The following is a 20,173-nucleotide window of genomic DNA, read 5'->3' as shown; positions in this document are numbered from 1 at the left end:
GCGCTGGGGGGGGGACCCCGGGGCGCCCCCGGGCGGCGGAAAGCGGGCGCGCCTCTGGCCAGGCCGGGATTGGGGCGGGGCGCGCGGCCTCCCTGTGGGGAAGCGGTCAGCCGGCCTCGCAGCCGCCGCCGCCAAAGTTTCCCGGAGGAGCCGCGGGCCGCCCTTCCTCTCCGGCCCCGCGCGCTGCCGCCCCTCAGGCCCGCACCGCCCCGGGGCGCCCGGCCCGGCTCCATTGAGTGCAACTCGGATCCCAACTTGGGAGGCGCCGCGGGCCTGCGCACGCGCGCGCCCTCCCCGCTGCCGCCGCCGCTGCCGCCGCCGCCGCCGCCCACTCGGGAGCAGCTCCGGGCCGAGCCGGGCGCCCAGACCCCGGGCCCGCACACCCCGCGCCGCCGCCCGTGCCCGCGCCCGCGCCCGCCGCCCGCTGCCCGCTGCGCCCTCGCCGCAGCGCCCGCTGAGCGCGCCCGCCGGCGGCCCAGGCTGGGCCCGGCCGGCCCGGCCCTCGACAGCGGCAAGTTTGGGAGTTGCACGAGTTTGCGGGGCGGGGGACAGGCCAGGAGGGCGGCCATGGAGGAGGAGCGGGGGTCGGCGCTGGCGGCCGAGTCGGCGCTGGAGAAGAACGTGGCCGAGCTGACCGTCATGGACGTGTACGACATCGCGTCGCTTGTGGGCCACGAGTTCGAGCGGGTCATCGACCAGCACGGCTGCGAGGCCATCGCGCGCCTCATGCCCAAGGTCGTGCGCGTCCTGGAGATCCTGGAGGTGCTGGTCAGCCGCCACCACGTCGCGCCCGAGCTGGACGAGCTGCGCCTGGAGCTGGACCGCCTGCGCCTGGAGAGGATGGACCGCATCGAGAAGGAGCGCAAGCACCAGAAGGTGGGCGGCGGCCTCGGTCTGTCCGTCCGGGCAGTGGGACCGCGGGGACCCAAGGGCTCTTCCGCATTGGGCAGCTGTGGGTGCACACGTTTGTGTGTTTAGGGACCGGACCAGAGGAGACCCGACGTGGGGAGGGAGGGAGGCCCTGGCCTTCTTTTGCCCGACCAGGGGTGGCTGGCAGATACCACCCGAGAGATTAAGAGCTGTTCTCTGGAGTTCCAATCCCATCTTTACCGTTTAATAGCTGTGTGACTTTGGGTAAGTTACTTAACCTCTCTGTGCTTTATTTCCTCACCTGTCAAATGGTAATCATAATAGGACCCACCTTAGAAGAATTAAATGGGACCATATAAGCTAAGTGCTTAGACAGTATTATTCTTTTCCAGACATGAAATAAGCCTCTTGCCCTCCTGAGTTACCCAAGAAGATGTGACATCAGGCCCAGGACCCTTTCTTCATCCCCCGCCCCCAGTCTCCCCAGAGCAAAGGGAATGTGACCTCCAGCCACTGAGCTTCGTGACCCCCAGTCTTCGGGTTCATATTTGCAACTTTCTTCCCGGGACTCCCCTAGCTTATGAACCTGTGGTAGCCCTTGTTCTCTCCTCTGATTTTATCCTTAATCCTCACAGGACTCTATAGAGACTATCTTCATTTTACAGATGAAGAAACCGAGGGTCACAGTGGGAGGAGGAATTTGTCCCAAATTAGTGGTGAGAGAGTCCCAGCCCCCGTGTCTCCTCCCCACCCTGTTTGAATTGGGGGAAAGGGATGATTTGGGGTGGCTTTAAGGCTAAGCCTCTACCCTGTGATCAGAAGTCTCTCTGAATCAGGGCCTCCCCACTGGGCCTGGAGTTCAGACGAGGTTTCTGGAGAAAAGGAAGTGAAAGACATGTGGTTTCCTGCCCTAACCTCAGCCAGGGATGCTCTTGGCAGCCCCTTCAGACTGAGAATGGGAGGAAACACCTTTCCTTGAGGGATCAGGATGCCTGAGCAGTCTCTGGCTTGCTGTTCAGCCTCAGGAAATACAGTTGGCCTCTCTGAACCTCAGGGGCAGGCCATCCCTTACTGTGTACTTTGATGGATCTCTGTGTTTTGGAGTAAAATAGCCAAAGCTCGGTCTGAACCCTTTACCTGAGGGCAGACCCACAGGTAGGTAACAGCACCATTGCCATGTTTGACTGTGCTCGTCCTCATGGGTCCCTATGCCCTAGGGGCAGGAAGGAAACTCAGGCTCCCAAGAGTTGAGCAGCATTTCCAAGGTCAGTCTGGGAGCCTGAAAATGCTTTGACCTGTAATTAATTTCAAGACTCCTAGAAGCTGAGACTTTGGAGCTAGACAGCCTGGTTTCAAACCCTACCACTTGCAGGCTGTGTGATCTTGGGCAAATCACCCAGCATCTCTGTGCTTCAGTTTCCTCAGTTCTAAAATGGGATAGTAATAGTACCCCCATTAGAATGTGATGAGGTTTAAAGAGTTAATATAAATACGTATAAAGTGTTCAGGACAGAGCCTGCCCATAGCAAGGGCTTTGCAAGTCTTAAAATTCTTTTTAGGCCTGGAGAGACATTCATTGAGGTGCTCACAGGCTCATATTAGGAAACCGTCCCCACCCCAAGCACCTCTACTCCTACCCTAGAGGCCTCCATCTCTCATAGAGGGTCAAGGAGGCAAGGGACCTTGGAAATTCTCTCGTGTGGCGCCTCTTATTAACAGGGACCAAGGGGCTTTGACCAGATCACACAGAAGTCCTGGCACCTATACTGTCCCCCAACTGGGGCTCTTTAGTTCTGTTGCGGGGGAGCTGGGAGAAATCCTTGGAAGCCATCGGAGGCCACCAGGTCTGAAGTCACATGGAATTGTCAGCAGCTGCACTTGTTGCCTCTGGAACATGTTCAGCTGGGAAGTGAACACCGTGCGCTCAGGGCCAGGGCTTGTTGACTTACATTGAGGATGACCTCGCTAAATCAAGGATGCAGTTCTTTTCCCACCCCAGCCCCAGACCCGTTTACTTCACATTCTTGGGATGGAGAGAGACTTGTATGATTTTTTTTTTTTTTTTCCTGCAGAGTCTCAAAGGCTCTTCAAGGTGATATTTCCACAAAAATCTTTTTGGCATGTCCTGGTTTAGTCTGTCCACCTCCATTCCTCTTCCCTTTCCCCTTCTACTTCCCTCCCCCTTCTTCCTTGTCTCTCTCGCTTTCAGCAATTATGGCTCCAGTAAAGGACATACGCTTTCTTCCCCCTACTCCTCCTCCCAGTAGACCCACTCACTCACTTCCACTCATCTCAGATGCAGGCCACAGTTGTGTCATGTTCTGTCTCATTACTCAGTCTGCAACTCTGATGACAGGCCATAGCGAGCATAGTGCCCTTCTTGGTACCATGGCTCTGCAGAGAAAAGCAAAGTCTCATGTCAGGCAGCAGGCGGGTAACAGGGAAGAAAGGGAAAACACAAATAAATTCTAGAAAGCAATGGCTGGGCTGATACACTCGCGTGTAACATACCAGACTATGCTATTCATTCACTCATTCAGCGAATATATTTACTGAGAACCTACTGTGTGCTATGCGTTGTTCTGGGCACTGGGAAGACAGTAATGACCATGACAGATGAGGCCTTGGCCCTGATGAGCCTGACTTTTTAGTGTAGTGCTATACCATAGAAATATTATGCAGCTTTGCCATGTTAATAAAAAACAGTGAAGTTGGCCGGGCGCGGTGGCTCACACTTGTAATCCCAGCACTTTTGGGGAGCCAAGGCGGGTGGATCACTTGAGGTCAAGAATTCAAGACCAGCTTGGCCAATATGGCAAAACCCCATTTCTACTAAAAATACAAAAATTAGCCGGGCATGGTGGCGGGTGCCTATAATCCCAGCTATTCAGGAAGCTGAGGCAGGAGAATCGCTTGAACCCGGGAGGCAGAGATTGCAGCGAGTCGAAATCACACCATTGCACTCCAGCCTGGGTGACAGAGTGAGACTCTGTCTCAAAAACAACAACAACAACAAACCAGTGAGGTTAATTTTAATATATCTTATGGGACCCAGTAGATCCAAAATATTTTCATTTCAACATGTAATCAGTATAAAAACTTATCATTTGATATTCTGCACTCTTTTTTTCCTACTACATCTTTGAAATCTGGTGTGTCTTTAACCCCTGCTGCACATTTCCACTCAGACCAGCCACATGTCACATGCTCAAGAGCCACGTGTGGCTACTGACTTTCCATGGGATGGTGCAATTATTCTAGCATGAGGAGGAGATAGAGATTTTTTTTCTCCTTTTTTTTTTTTTTTTTTGAGTCAGGGACGTACTCTGTCATCCAGGCCAGAGAGCAATGATGGCATCACGGCTCCCTGCAGCCCTGAACACCTGGATTCAAGTGATCCTCCTGCCTCAGCCTCCTGAGTAGCTAAGACTACAGGCACACTGTAATTTTTTTTTCCTTTAGAGACAAGGTGTCACTATGTTGCCCGGGCTAGTCTTGAGCTTTTGGGCTCAAGCAGTCCTCCTGTCTTGTCCTCCCAAAGTGCTGGGACTACGGGTTTGAGCCACTGTGCTTAGCCAGGATAGATTAAAAAAAAAAAAAATTCAGGCTGGGCACAGTGGTTCACACCTGTAATCCCAGCACTTTGGGAGGCCGAGGCAGCTGGATCACTTGAGGTCAGGAGGTCAAGACCATCCTGGCCAACATGGCGAAACCTCATCCCTACTAAAAATACAAAAATTAGCTGAGTGTGGTGGCGCACGCCTCAGGAGGCAGAGGCAGGAGAATCGCTTGAACCTGGGAGGTGAAGGTTGCGTTGAGCCGAGATCATATCACTGCACTCCAGCCTGAGCAACAGAGCGAGACTTTGTCTCAGAAAAAAAAATCAGCTTATAATAAGTGCCATAAAGAAAATAAAACTGGGAGACATGAAAGAGACTGACTAGGGTGGTGGTCTAACAGATGGGGCAGTCAGGAAGTCTTCCCTGAGGAGGTGACATCTGAGCTGACATCTGAATGAAGGATAGGATCCAGCCACAGATTGATCTGGGGGAGAGGCATTCTAGGCAGAAGACGTGGCTAGTGCAAAGGTCCTGAGGTAGGAATGCACTTGGCATGTTCAAAGAACACAGAGTTGGTGTGGCTGGAGCAGAGCAAGTGAGGAAGAGGACTGGGAGATGAATCAGGAAGGTGCCGGGGCTTGTAGGCTGAGATGAGGAATTTGAGGACTCTTGGTGCTGAGGGAAGAACGTGAAGGAGATGATTGATCAGGGCTGACTTCTCCAGAGAGCCACTGGGCTGGTATGGAGGCAGCATGAGATTCTGAGTGGTCAACTCAGAGGCAAGAATCAGCAACCCCAGCATCAACTTCAGTTCATTGAGAGAAGAAAAAAAAAGAACTTAGGGTTAAAGTCTGTATTCATCCCCTGTGGCTGCTGTAACAAATCAACACAAACTGGTCGGGCGCGGTGGCTCAAGCCTGTAATCCCAGCACTTTGGAGGCTGAGGCGGGCGGATCACAAGGTCAGGAGATCGAGACCATCCTGGCTAACACGGTGAAACCCCGTCTCTACTAAAAATACAAAAAATTAACCGGGCGTGGTGGCGGGCGCCTGTGGTCCCAGCTACTTCGGAGGCTGAGCCAGGAGAATGGCATGAACCCGGGAGGCGGAGCTTGCAGTGAGCCGAGATCGCACCACTGCACTCCAGCCTGGGTGACAGAGTGAGACTCCGTCTCAAAAAACAACAACAAAATCAACACAAACTTAGTGGCTCAAAACAGCAGAAATGTGTTATCTTTTTTTTTTTTTTGAGACAGCATCTCACTCTGTTGCCCAGGCTGGCGTGCCGTGGCGTGACCATGGCTCACTGCAGCTTCAGCCTCCTGGGCTCAAGCAATCCTCCCGCCTCAGCTTCCCAAGTAGCTCGACTGCAGGCATGTGCCACCACACCTGGCTTAATTTTTAGCAGAGATGGGGTCTTGCCATGTTGCCCAGGCTGGCCGCAGACTCCTGGGCTCAAGTGATTCTCCTGCCTCACCCTCCCAAAGTACTAGGATTACAGGCGTGACCCACCATGCCTGGCCAGAAATGTATTGTCTTTTTTTTTTTTTTTTTTTTGGAGACGGAGTCTCGATCTGTCACCCAGGCTGGAGTGCAGTGGCGCGCTCTCCACTCACTGCAAGCTCCGCCTCCCGGGTTCCCGCCATTCTCCTGCCTCAGCCTCCCGAATAGCTGGGACTACAGGCGCCCGCCACCACGCCCGGCTAATTTTTTTTTTTTTTTTTGTATTTTTAGTCGAGACGGGGTTTCACCGTGGTAGCCAGGATGGTCTCGATCTCCTGACCTTGTGATCCTCCCTCCTCGGCCTCCCAAAGTGCTGGGATTACAGGCGTGAGCCACCGCGCCCAGCCTTGTATTGTCTTATTGAACTGGATAATCCAATATTATGGATACAATGTCATACAGTATTATGGAGGCATATGTGTAATTATCAATATAAATAATACTGGAGAAATTTCTGGACGTCAGAAGTCGGAAATGGCTCTTACTGAGTTCAAATCAAGGTGTTGGGAAGGCTCCACTCCTTTGGGGGGCTGTGGAGAAGGATCCATTTCTTTGCCTTCCCCAACTTATGGACTCTGCATTCCCTGGCTTGTGGCCCCTTCCTCCATCTTCAAAGCCAGCAGCGTAGCTTCTTCCCATCTCCCTCATATTCCTCTGATGCTGACCTGCCTTCCTGTTACGAAGATCCTGGCATGACATCGGCCCACCAGATAATCCAGCCAGATAATTCAGAATCATCTCCCCATCTCACGAGCTCTTTTTTTTTTTTGAGACACAGTTTCAGTCTGTCACCCAGGCTGGAGTGCAGTGGCATGATCTCGGCTCACTGCAACCTCTGCTTCCCTCAGCTCACTGTAACCTCTGCCTCCCAGGTTCAAGTGATTCTCATGCCTCAGCCTGCTGAGTAGCTAGGATTTCAGGTGCACACCACCATGCCCAGCTAATTTTTGTATTTTTAGTAGACGGAGTTTTGCTGTGTTGTCCAGGCTGGTCTCGAACTCCTGACCTCAAGTGATCCTCCTGCCTTGGCCTCCCAAATTGCTGTGATTATAGGCGTAAGCCATCATGCCCAGCCTCAAGAGCCTTTTTTATAAAAAAAAAAAGTTGGGGTCTTGCTCTGTCACCCAGGCTGGAGTGCTGTGGTGCAATCACAGCTCACTGCAGCCTCAACCTCCTGGGCTCAAGTGATCCTCCCACCTCAGCCTCCCAAGTAGCTGGTACTACAGGCATGCACTACCACGCCCAGCTAATTTTTGTATTTTTTGTAGAGACAGAGTTTTGCCATGTTGCCCAGGCTGTTCTCAAACTCCTAGCCTAAATCAATGCTCCCACCTCAGCCTCCTAAATTACAGGGATTATAGGTATGAGCCACCGTGCCATGCCTAAGATCCTTAACTTAATCATCTCTGCACAGTCCCTTTTGCCATGTAAGGTAACATATTCTCAGGGATTAGGACTTGGATGACTTTAAGAGCCATTATTCTCCCTGCCCCAGCCAGTTACACTTGACTGATATTCTCTGAGCCCCGTGTGAGCCCAGCCTATGCCAGTTGGAAACAGAGAGGAACAGGGCTGGATGAGCCTCTTTCTGCTTCCAGGCCCCATCTGCTTATGGGAGGTCAACATTCCCTCTCCATCCCTCCACCACCACTTCCACCCCGGCCCTGCCCTTCACCTCCCCTGGTGACCTTGCGCCCTCTGTGCAAATACTAGGCTATTACTCCTCTTTTCCCCAATGCGGCAGGCTTCTGACAAAGGAGGTGGGTCTGAGAACTTATTTAGAAGATGGACAGAGGCCATGCCTAGCATCCGGCCACCTGGCCGCTTGTAATGGATTGTAGGGATGGGACAGAGATCAGCACACACATTGTTAGTGCTTTCTGGGTGCCGGGCATGTTCCAGGCGCTTTACTTATAGTAACCATTTAATCCTCACACCCACCCTTCCCGGCAGATACCACACTAGTTTCCTCATTTGTGGGGCACCAGAAGGCTGAATAACTCGCCAAGGTCAGCTAGTAAGCAGCAGAAACAGGATTCAGACTTAGGGCAGCAGGCTCCAGTGTCCATGCCTTGAACCACTATTTTATTTTATTTTTTATTTATTTTATTTTATTTTTTGACATGGAGTCTCATTCTGTGCCCCAGGCTGGAGTGCAGTGGCTTGATCTCGGCTCACTACAGCCTCTGCCTCCCAGGTTCAAGCAGTTCTCCTGGCTCAGCTTCCCAAGTAGCGGGGATTACAGGTGCCCACCACCATGCCCGGCTAATTTTTGTATTTTCAGTAGAGACGGGGTTTTGCCATGCTGGCCAGGCTGGTCTCAAACTCCTGACCTCAAATGATCCGCCTGCCTTGGCCTCCCAAGGTGCCAGGATTACAGGTGTGAGCCACTGCGCCTGGCCCTTAAACCACTGTTTTATACAGACAACAGCAACCCTGCTTTGTGAGCTAGCTTACGGTTTTACCAAGTACCGTTTTTTTGTTTGTTTGTTTGTTTGTTTTTTGCGGGGGTGGAGGGCTACCAGCTTTATCAATATAATTCAGATACCATAACACTCATTTAAAGTGTACACTTCTGGCTGGGCACGGTGGCTCACGCCTGTACTCCCAGCACTTTGGGAGGCCAAGGTGGGAAGATTGCTTGAGCCCGGGAGGTTGAGACAAGCCTGGGCAACATAGCAATACCCCATTTCTTTCTTTCTTTCTTTTTTTTTTTTTTTTGAGACAGAGTCTCATTCTGTCACCCAGGCTTGAGTGCAGTGGTACAATCCCAGCTCACCACAACCTCCACCTCTGAGATTCAAGCAGTTCTCCTGCCTCAGCCTCCTGAGTAGCTGGGATTACAGGTGTCTGCCACCACACCTGGCTAATTTTTTGTATTTTTAGTAGAGACAGGGTTTCACCATATTGGTCAGGCTGGTCTCGAACTTCTGACCTCAAGTGATCTGCCCACCTCGGCCTCCCAAAGTGCTGAGGTTACAGGCATGATCCACCACGCTCAGCCAGCAATACCCCATCTCTAAAAAAAAAAAAAATTAGCCAGTCATGGTGGCGTGTGCCTGTAGTCCCAGCTACTGGGAGGCTGAGGTGGGAGGATCACTTGAGCCCAGGAGTTCAAGGCTGCAATGAGCTATAACTGTGCCACTGCACTCCAGCCTGGGTGACAGAACAAGACCCTGTCTCTAAAAATAATAAGATGTACACTTCAGTGGTTTTTAGAGTTTTGCAGCCGTCATCACGATCACCATCAATTTTATTTTATTTATTATTATTATTTTTTCCAAGACAGAGTCTCACTCTGTCACCCACGCTGGAGTGCAGTAGCATAATCTTGACTCACCGCAATCTCCGCTTCCCAGCTTCAAGTAATTCTCCTGCCTCAGCCTTCCGAGTAGCTGGGATTACAGGTGCCCACCACCACACCCAGCTAATTTTTGTATTTGTAGTAGAGATGGGGTTTCGCCATGTTGGCCAGGCTGGTCATGGACTTCTGACCTCAAGTGATCCGCCTGCCTTGGCCTCCCAAAGTGCTGGGATTCCAGGCATGAGCCACCACGCCCTGCCACTATCAATTTTAGAACATTTTCGTCACCCCCCAAAAGAAACTCCATACCTATTCCTAGTCATTCCTCGTCTCCCCTCTAGCACTCTGGCTCTAGACAACCACCAGTCTGCTTCCTATCTCTATGGATTTGCCAATATTAGACATTTTCTAAAACTGATCATATAACATGTGACCTTTTGTGTCTGGCTTCTTTCCATAATGTTTTCAGGGTCCACCTATGTTGTAGCATATGTCAGGCTTTCATTCCTTTTCATGGCCGAATAATGTTCCATTGTATGGATGTGCCATGTTTATTTAGCCATTCATCAGTTGATGGACACTTGGCTCCTTTTGGCTACTAGGAATAATGCTGCGAGGAACATTCACCTGCACGCGTTTTCATGTGGACATTGTGTTCATACCTCTTGAGCCAATCCAAGGACTGGAATTGCTGGGTCCTATGGTAACTCTGTATTAATGTTTTTGCAAAACTGCCAGAGTGTTTTCCAAAATGTCCGCACCATTTTCCATTCCCACCAGCAGTGTAGGAGGGTTCCAGTTTCTTCCTATCCTTGTCAGCACTTGTTATTGGCTATTTCTTTGACTGCAGCCACCCACAAAATAACTTTAATAGACTGATTTTATTTATCCTCACATTCGCTTCGTGAGCCTTTGTTTTGGTTCCACCACTGAGGGAAACTGAGGCTCAGGGTGATCGAGTCAGTGGTTGAAGGCCCCATGGAGAGATACCTGGATCAGATACCTAAGGAACGCTGGGGCAGGGGGCCCCGTCTGCCTCGGCATCCCCAGGATTCTCGAGGCCTCTGGCTCCCTTGGAGAAAGGTTTGTCCCAGCTGTCTGTCCAGAGATCAGGGGGTGTGCCCCCCAGAGGTTAGGAACGTTCGGACCCCCGTATCCTGGGGCTGCTCTGTCTACTCTGAAGAGAGCTCCAAGATGCGGCATTAGCTTTGTGGTTGTCCTTGGGGCAGTTCTAACTGAGCCAGGTCCTAACAGCATAAACGCAGGCATCTGCCCCAAAGAAGGGTGGCTTCTGTTTCTTGCAGAGGTGCCATATGGGACTCGTGGTGGCCTTGCCGGCCCAGTTCTCACGAGGAAGGGGATGGCCCAAAGTCCCAGCAACCCAAGCTGCCCCTGAGGGTCGGAGTGGGTGGGGCGGCTGCTCTGGGCAGGCAGTGACCCCATGCTGTCCCCTTGCCTTGGCAGGAGCTGGAGCTGGTGGAGGATGTGTGGCGGGGGGAGGCGCAGGATCTCCTCTCCCAGATCGCCCAGCTGCAGGAGGAGAACAAGCAGCTCATGACCAACCTCTCCCACAAGGATGTCAACTTCTCAGAGGAGGAGTTCCAGAAGCATGAAGGTAAGTGGGGGTCGGCGCCGATGCAAGGGGGCCGGCCATTCCTTTGCTCATTGCCCACATCAGCGATTGTCGCCACCACCCCTGGACGCTGATGCGGTGCTGGCTGATTCCCAAAGCCCTTTGCCTTCTGTATTGTGTTGATTTGCACCATAACCCTGCCAGAGAAACATCACGTAGCCTCAGTCTACAGATGGTAACACAGAGGTCCTTTCAGCAAACTGTCACAGGTTCCCCTCTGTTTGTCAGGCTCCTCTCTTGGCCCTGGGATATGTGTTAAACATGACAGAGACCCTGCCCTTGGGAAGCTTGTGTGCTGTGCAGAGGAGAAAGGGGCTTAACATGTAAACACACAGACACCATAGTTCCAGGGGGCGGCCGTGCTCTGGGAGAGCGGCAGTGGGGCGTGTGATAGAGTGACTTGGTAGGGACATCTTTGGATACAGTCATCAGGGAAGGCCTTCGAGGAGGTCACATTTGAACCCTAATGAAGTAACCGAGTGAGCCACGCAAATATCTGCATTTGTTGGGTCGGGGGTTGCAGGGGCAGTCATGCAAAGGCCCTGGGACATGAGCATTTGAGGGAAACCAAGAAGGCCGGTGTAGGCTGCGTGCAGTGGCTCACACCTGTGATCCCAGCACTTTGGGAGGCTGAAGCAGGAAGATCACTTGGGGCCAGGAGTTTGAGACCAGCCTGGGCAACATAGACCCCGTCTCTACTAACGATTTTTAAAAAAATAAGCCAGGTGCAGTGGTGCACACCTGTAGTCTGAGCTACTTGAAGGCTGAGGAGGGAGGATCACTTGAGCCCAGGAGGTCGAGGCCACAGTGAGCTGAGATCATACCACTGCACTACAGCCTGAGCGACAGTAAGATGAAAAAAATAAAGAAGGCTAGTGTGTCAGAAGATGATTGAGGCCTCAGGAGGTTGGAAATGAGGTCACAGGGGTCAGGTCATGTAGCTCCTTAGAGGCTGAGGTTTGGATTTTATTCTAAGTGTGCTGGGAAGAGATTGGAGGCTCTTATCACAGGCAAACGCTTACCAGTGAGCAGCCCGGGATGGCATCCCAGACCTGAATGGCACTGGAGCCCCTGAACTGTCACTCATCCAATAAGCACTTGTCTAGAACCTTCATGCAGGGCCTCTGCTGGTGCTGGGAAAAGGACAAATGGGCCGCAAGATTCGGGCCAGGCGGGGCTGTGAGCGGCATCTGCTCTGCTCAGCCCTGCAGCTTCCTGCCTGCTAAAGCAGGGGTGCCTCCTGCAGCTCACCCCAAGGAAAGCTCAGAGTCAATACTTCTGAGAAACTCCTTAGCTCCCCACATGAGCCTCTTCCTCATGTTTGATGGAATGGGGACGGACCTGGGGTGGGTGCCCAACTTCAGAATGTGTGGTGACCACTCTGCAGAATCAAGTATGGCAGTAAAGGCCAGGCATAGTGGCTCACGCCTGTAATCCCAGCACTTTGGGAGGCCAAGGCAGGTGGATCATTTGAGGTCAGGAGTTTGAGGCCTGGCCAACGTGATGAAACCCCGTCTCTATGAAAAATACAAAAATTAACTAGGCCTGGAGGCGGGCGCCTGTAGAGTCCCAGCTACTCAGGAGGCTGAGGCAGGAGATTCGCTTGAACCCAGGAGATGGAGGTTGCAGTGAGCTGAGATCGCAGCACTGCACTCCAGCCTGGGCGACAGAGCAAGACTCTGTCTCAAAAAAAAAAGTATATATATATATAAATATATATATTTTTTATATATATACACATATGTGTACATATATATTTATATATATATATGTGTGTATATATGCACATATATATGTGTATATGTATTAATATATATACACATATATACATATATTTTTATATATATAAAAATTTATAAAAACATATATGGCACTGAAAAGGACTGTGGGAACCAAGGAAAAAGGAAAAGTTTGATCCAGGTCTGGATTCTCTTTTCCTTGGATTTCCTTTGTTGAGATTTGATTAGTAACAATGAAAACAAAAGTTCTCATGATTCTAAGCAGCTTCTGGAGCCAGGTGGCCCAGGTTTGAGTCCTGACCCTGAAACCTCCCTGCTATGTGACTTTGATCAAGTCACGTGACCTTCATGTGCCTAAGTTGCACCCCCATGTAAAAATGGAAGAAATGACCATACCTCCCTCATAAGCTTGTCATGAGGGTAAAATCAATGAATCTACAGACCGCTTAGAATCTTACCTGGTTCGTAGAAAACACTCAGCAAGTATTAGCTCTTATTACTACGGGTTATCATTATCCAGTCCAACCTACTGATTGAACAGATGAGAAAAGTTTAGACTGAGAGAGGGAGAGTGATTTGTTCAAGGTCACACAGCAAGTTACTGTCAGAGTCAGAAGTGAACCCAGATCAGCTGAAATCAGCTCCCTGAAGGAAGGCTTCTGTCTCTCTGGGACCCTTTGACCCAGGGCTGCTGGAGACCCTGTGGTTAAGGCTGGTGGGGAGACTGAAATCACGCGCACCATGGATTGATCTGCCGTGGTGTTCCACTGCCCAAGAGCTTACAATTCCAGACAGAGGCCTGCCATGCATTCCTTTGCTCACCCTTTGTCTCCCTTATCTCTGATGGAGTGCCCACTCTGTGCCTGTTCTGGGCTTTGCCAGGTTGGAGGTAGGGCAGGGAGGCACATTCTGGGGCCTGCGTCTCCCTGCCACGGTGACTTGGACATTAGAAAGTTTTCTAGCAGCAAAGTAAGCCTGGGCCTGGAGGACCCCGGAACCCTATCCCAATTTCCTTCAGCCCAAGAAGGAGGACTTTTTTGTTTGTTTGTTTGTCCATCGACCAGGCTGTAATGCAGTGGCGCAATCTTGGCTCACTGCAACCTCCACCTCCCAGGTTCAAGTGATCCTCCTGCCTCAGCCTCCCAAGTAGCTGTGACTACAGGTGTGTGCCACCACGTCCATCTAATATTTGTATTTTTAATAGAGACAGGATTTCACCATGTTGGCCAGTCTGGCCTTGAAGTTCTGACCTCAGGTGATCTGCCCACCTTGGCCTCCCAAAGTGTTGGGATTACAGGCGTGAGCCACCACGCCCAGCCTTGCCTTTTCATGTCCGAATTGTCTGAATCATATTCCGTTCTATGGCCATACCGCATGTCGTTTGCCCACTCATCTGTGGATGGACCTGTGAGACGTCACCACCTTTTGGCTGTTGTGAATCGCGCTGCTGTGAACATCGTGCTCAAGCTTTTGTGTGGACCTATGTTTTCAGTTCTTTGAGGTGTATACCTAGGAGTGGAATTGCTGGGCCATAGGGAAACCATGTTAAACTTCCGACACTTCTGCAGGGCGCCTGGAGGCCTTGGACCCACAGGGCCTGGACCTGAGGGCTCTGAGCCGCTTCCCTGTGCATCAGTGCACGCACGCTCGCAGCGCCCTCCACCCAGGGAACTTTGCTTCCACAGCCTTCCAGATCCCTGGTGGGCTTGTCATGAATCAGCCCACACGTGAGCAATCTGAGACGCACTTAAATGGCATCTAGCGTGGGTCCGGCTCCCAAAGGGTTAGCTCAGGAGGAGCACGGCAGCAGCCCTCCCGCCTGAGTGGAGAGACGGGGCAGATGCCAGGCATGCCTTTCGTGGTTATTTTTATTTTGCATGGGAAACCATGGGAACACAACAAGGAGAAAGCATGTCTTCCACCTGCTAGGGGAACAGACCTGGGACAGACAGGGTCTTTGGGAGAAGGTGGAGCCCGGGAAGTGAGGGCTAAGAATGTGCTGGGCAGAGGCCAGGGGTAGACCGAGGACTTGGGGGTGTGCAGTCGTCCGATTCCTATGTGGGGGATGAGGGGGTGCTGAGAGGAACCAGCCCCGCATGGAACAGTGTGGCCTTCCCAGCAGTTCAACTGGGACACTGTGCTCAGAGGCACCTGGCAGGCTCCTGTACCCCCGGAAGTCTCCAGATTAAAAAGCACTTCGCTCCCGGCTGTTTGTGGGAATCCAGTTTGTCAGCTGGAGGGCAGCGCGCAGAAACTTGTTAGCACAGGCAGAAATGAATGACAGGTATGCAAGCCATCGCGCCGGGGGATGGGGTGTGAAGATTTGCTCATGGGTCTGGAAAAAAATCTTTGGGCTCTAAAGGAACAGCTTAGTCACCAGGGGAAGAGGAAAACTGACCACGTTGTCATTTTCTGAAGGGCATTACAGAACAACACTGCAATAAAAGAGAAGTCATTGTCATTCTTCTACTTGACACATTCAAAAAAGTAAAAAGAAACAGATGAAGTAATTTCTTTTTTCTTTTTTTTTTTTTTGAGATGGAGTCTCGCTCTGTCGCCTAGGCTGGAGTGCAGTGGGGCAATCTCGGCTCACTGCAACCTCCACCTCCCAGGTTCAAGTGATTCTCCTGCCTCAGCCTCCCAAGTAGCCTGGACCACAGGCACATGCCACCACGCTCAGCTAATTTATGTATTTTTAGCGGAGACGGGATTTCACCGTGTTAGCCAGTATGGTCTCGATCTCCTGACCTCATGATCCACCTGCCTCGGCCTCCCAAAGTGCTGGGATTACAGGCGTGAGCCACCGCGCCCGGCCAGATGAAAGTATTTTCTATAATATATTTTACTGAACTCAGTAGATCCAAAACAGTAAGTATCCTTGTAACATGTAATCAATATAAAAATTATCAATGAGACTATCAATGAGATATTTTGCATTTTTTTCATATTAAGTCTTTGAAATCTGGTAGAATACATATGTATGTATGTGTGTATATGTGTATATATTCATATTCTATTGTGAAAAAATCTAACGTACATTTTACATAAAATTTACCATCTTAACCGCCACTCTCCTTTTTTTTTTTTTTGTTTGAGACAGGGCTCTGTCTTCAACGCTGGAGTGCAGTGGCGCAATTATAGTTCACCATAGCCTCAACCTCCCAGGCTCAAAAGATTCTCCCACCTCAGTCTTCTAAGTAGCTGGGACGACAGGTGTGCACCACCACGCCTGGCTAATTTTTAAATTTTTTTGGTAGAGACGGGGGTGTCACTATGTTGCCCAGGCTGGTCTGAAACTCCCGGCCTCAAGCAATCCTCCTGCCTTGGAGTCCCAAAGTGCTGGGATTACAGGTGTGAGCAACCGCACCCGGCCCTGTCTTAATCATTTTTAAGTGTACAGTTCAGAGGCATTAAGTACATTCACAGTCTTGTGCAGCCACCACCACCATCCATCTCTAGAACTCTTTTCTCTCGCAAAACTGAAACACTGTCCCCATTAAACACTAATTTCCCACCCACCACGCCATTGGCCCCTGGCACCCACCATTCTACTTACTGTCTCTATGGATTTAACTACTTGAGGCGTCTCCTATAAGTGGAGTCATATCGTATTTTTCCTTTTTTGTCTGGCTTATTTCACCTAACATGTTTTCGAGGTTTATCCATTTTGTAGCCCATGTCAGAATGTCCTTCCATTCTAAGGCTGAGTACATTCCATTGTGTGCAGGCCCTACATTTGTTTATCCATCAGCTGACAATGGCAATGTGTGTTTTATGTTTGCAGCATATGTCCATTTGGAGAGGCCCCATTTCAAGTGCTCAGTGGCTGCTGGTGGCTGCCGAATTGGATACGTTGAGCTCAACGGTGCTCTCAGAAGCGCGGTGGCTCATGCCTGTCATCCCAGCAGTTTGGGAGGCTGAGGCGGGTGGATCACTTGGGGCCAGGAGTTTGAGACCAGCCTGGGCAACATGGCAAAGCCCCATCTCTACAAAAAATACAAAAAGTAGCCAGGTGTGGTGGTGTGCACCTGTAATCCCAGCTACTCGGGAGGCTGAGGCACAAGAATTGCTTGAGCCCGGAAAGCGGAGGTTGCAGTGAGCCAAGATTGCCACCGCTGCGCTCCAGCCTGGGCAACACAGCGAGACTCGCAAAAAAAAAAAAAAAAAAAAAACAAAATTGCTGTGCCCTCTCCCTGGGCCTTTCTCCGTATGTTTGCCATATTGGCTTCTTGGGGCTGTCATAATAAATGACCACAAACTGGGTGACCAAAAACAGTTTATTCTCATAGTTCTGGAGGCCAGAGATTCATAGTCGGGCATCAGCAAGGCCATGCTCCCTCCAGCGCCTCTCAGCAGGAGTCCTTCCTTGCCTCTGGGGGCTGTCGGCATCCTCACCTGTGGCTACACCATCCCAGTCTCTTCCTCTGCAGCCAAACGTTCTCCTCTGTGTCTGTGTGTCTCAGCTCCCTCTCCTTTATCTTTTGTTGTTTAATGGGATTTTTTTGTTTGTTTTTTGTTTTGAGACAGGGGCTCACTTTGCCCCGCAGGCTGGAGTGCAGTGGTGCGATCTTGGCTCACTGCAACCTCCGCCTCTCTCACCTCCTGCTCAGGTAATCCTCCTGCCTCAGCCTCCCAAGTAGCTGGGACTACAGGCATGTGCTACCATGCCCAGCTAATTTTTGTACTTTTTGTAGAGATAGGGTTTCACCATGTTGCCCAGGCTGGTCTCAAGCTCCTGGGCTCAAGTGATCTGCCTGCCTCAGTCTCCCAAAGTGCTGGGATTACAGGCATGAGGCATAGCGCTCAACTTCCTTTGTCTTATAAGGACACCAGGTATTGGATTTAGGGCCTACCCCTCATCCCCCCTCATCCACCATGACTTCGTCTTAACTAATTACATCTGCAAATACCCTGTTTTCAAATAAGGCCGCATTCCGAGGTTCTGGGTCGCTGGGATTACAGCCATCTAGAGCCACCATGCCCAGCACTGTTTAGGTCAGATTCTTCCAGGAGGGAATCTGAGACAGGGATTCCCACGCAACTGACTTATGAAAGAAGTGCCCCCAGAGGGGAGGGAGTGGAGGAAGCAGGACAGGGAAAGCAAGACGAAGCGGAGCAGGGGAGCAGGGCTGTGATCTCAGCAGGGTCCGGCAGAGGGCCGTGGTCTCAGCAGAGTCCGGCAGGGTGGCCTCAGCCTGAGCGCCTGGGAAGTCTGGAATGTAAGTTACACCTCAGGGTTTTCCTGCCCTTAGGCGAGGAGCTGGACTTCTAGTGCAGAGCCTGCCAGCCAGGATGTCTGAGGTAGCAAAGGCACATCAAAGAGCAGTGGTGTAAACACGGCCCCAGGTGATCCGAGACCAACTTCGTGAGAAATGTGAGCTGTGGTCACCATCGTTCCCATGTTGAAGGTGCTTTGCTACCTCTGATGGGCTGAGAAACACACTGGTCTGATATGAAGAGACCCAGATTACAGCTCCTACATGACCACTAACTAGCAGTGAGATTTGGGCCAAGTTGCTCAATCATCTCAGGGCATTTTCTCTTTTTTTTTTTTTTGAGACAGAGTCTCGCTCTGTGGCCCAGGCTGGAGTGAAGTGCTGCAATCTCAGCTCACTGCAACCTCCGCCTTCTGGGTTCAAGCCATTCTCCTGCCTCAGCCTCCCAAGTAGCTGGGATTACAGGCCTGTGCCACCACGCCTGGCTAATTTTGTATTTTTAGTAGAGATGGGGTTTCTCCATGTTGGTCAGGCTGGTCTTGAACTCCCGACCTCAGGTGATCCGCCCCCCCTCACCCTCCCAAAGTGCTGGGATTACAGGCGTGAGCCACCATGCCCAGCCTGGTGTTTGGCTCGGTGGCTCACACCTGTAATCCCAACACTTTGGGAGGCCGAAGCGGGCGGATCACGGGGTGAAGAGATAAAGACCATCCTGGCCAACCTGGTGAAACCCCGTCTCTACTAAAAGTACAAAAAAATTAGCTGGGCATGGTGGCGGGCACCTGTAATTCCAGCTACTCAGGAGGCTGAGGCAGGAGAATCTCTTGAACCCGGGAGGCAGAGGTCGTAGTGAGTTGAGATCGCGCCACTGCATTCCAGCCTGGCGACAGAGTGAGACTGTCTCAAAAAAGACAGACAAAAAAAAAACACTGTAGTATATATTCACTCTTACTGCGTAAGAGTCAGATAAAACTAAGCACAAAACGTGACACTCCCCTTTGCTTCACCCCCACTGCGCTGCCAGAGGGAAAACCTTCCCTTTCTATCTATCTACACACAAATTTGTTTATTTTGTTTTCAAAATAAAAGAAATTGTGCTATGAATTACTTGTCCTTTTTTATAAATTAAAATTATGTATTTTAATTAAAATTCTGTATTTTAATTTATAAAATTAAACACTTTGGGAGTCTGAGGCAGGAGGATTGCTTGAGACCAGGAATTTGGGACCAGTCTGGGCAACATAGTGAGACCCTGTCTCTACAAAAAAACGTTTTAAATTAGCTGGGCATGGTGGTGCACACCTGTAGTCCCAGCTACTCAGGAGGCTGAGGTGGGAGAATCTTTTGAGCCCAGAAGGTCAAGGCTGCAGTGAGCCTTGATTGCACCACTGCACTCCAGCCTGGGCAACAGAGCAAGACCCTGTCTCTTTAAAAAAAAAAAAAAGTATTTATGTATTTATTGTTTGGATTGTCTATTTTTTAATTGAGGTGAATTCATGTAACATACAGATAACAATTTTAAAGTGCACAGTTCAGTAGCATGTGGTATATCATTTAATTCAGTAGCATGTAGTATATCATTTAATTCAGTAGCATGTAGTATATCATTTAATTTACTCATAATGGGCTGGGGGCGGTGGCTCACACCTGTAATCGCAGCAGTTTGGGAATCTGAGGTGGGTGGATCACTTGAGGTCAGGAGTTGGAGACCAGCCTGGCCAACATGGTGAAACCCCGTCTCTACTAAAATACAAATATTAGCCAGGCATGGTGGCACATGCCTGTAATCCCAGCTACTCGGGAGGCTGAGGCAGGAGAATCACTTGAACCCAGGAGGCAGAGGTTGCAGTGAGCTGAGATTGCGCCACTGTACTCCAGCCTGGGTGACAGTGAGACTCAAAAAAAAAAAAATTTTTTTTTAAATTATGACAGTGTTTTAAAACCATCACCTGTTTTGTTCCAAAACATTTTCACCACCTTCCTGAGGTGACTCTGCACCTGGCAGGTCTCTCCCCAGCCTCTTGTCTCTGCACTCCCTCCCTGCAGGTACAACCACTGGCAGCCTCTAATCTGCTTTCTGCCTCTGTGGATTTGCCAGTTCTGGATATTTCCTATCGATGAAATCACACTGTATGCAACCTTGGGGTCTGGTCTTAGACCCCACGTCATTTTTGAGGTTCATCTGTGCTGTGGCGTGTCAGAGCTGCTTTCCTCGTTATGGCTGAATTGTCCTCCACTGTGTGGACGGAGCACGTTGTGCTTATCCATTCTCAGCGGGGGGACATTTGGGTGGCTTCCATCTTTCATCTGCTACAGATAGTGCTGCTGTGAACTTTGTCACTTAACAG

General features: G+C 50.7%; 1 protein-coding gene across 4 annotated transcripts in view; it reads left to right on the top strand.

Annotated features, from left to right (window-relative positions):
• Window positions 1–329: 329 nt before the first annotated feature.
• RILPL1 (Rab interacting lysosomal protein like 1) overlaps window positions 330–20,173 on the top strand; it is a 63,041-nt gene continuing 43,197 nt past the window's right edge. For 2 of the 4 annotated variants that reach the window (XM_003812100.5, XM_055096324.3), the window contains exons 1-2: window positions 330–876; window positions 10,702–10,852. In XM_003812100.5, the coding sequence (XP_003812148.1) occupies window positions 568–876; window positions 10,702–10,852 (460 nt within the window). In that variant the 5' untranslated portion in view covers window positions 330–567. The remainder of the gene's footprint in view (window positions 877–10,701; window positions 10,853–20,173) is intronic. The other 2 variants (XM_034934762.3, XM_014347360.5) reach the window with 2 other exon arrangements.

Source organism: Pan paniscus, chromosome 10, assembly GCF_029289425.2.
Source record: "Pan paniscus chromosome 10, NHGRI_mPanPan1-v2.0_pri, whole genome shotgun sequence".
Taxonomy (NCBI): Eukaryota; Metazoa; Chordata; class Mammalia; order Primates; family Hominidae; genus Pan; species Pan paniscus.
The sequence above is the reverse complement of the archived record's forward strand: the minus strand, read 5'-3'. Positions and strand labels throughout refer to the sequence as shown.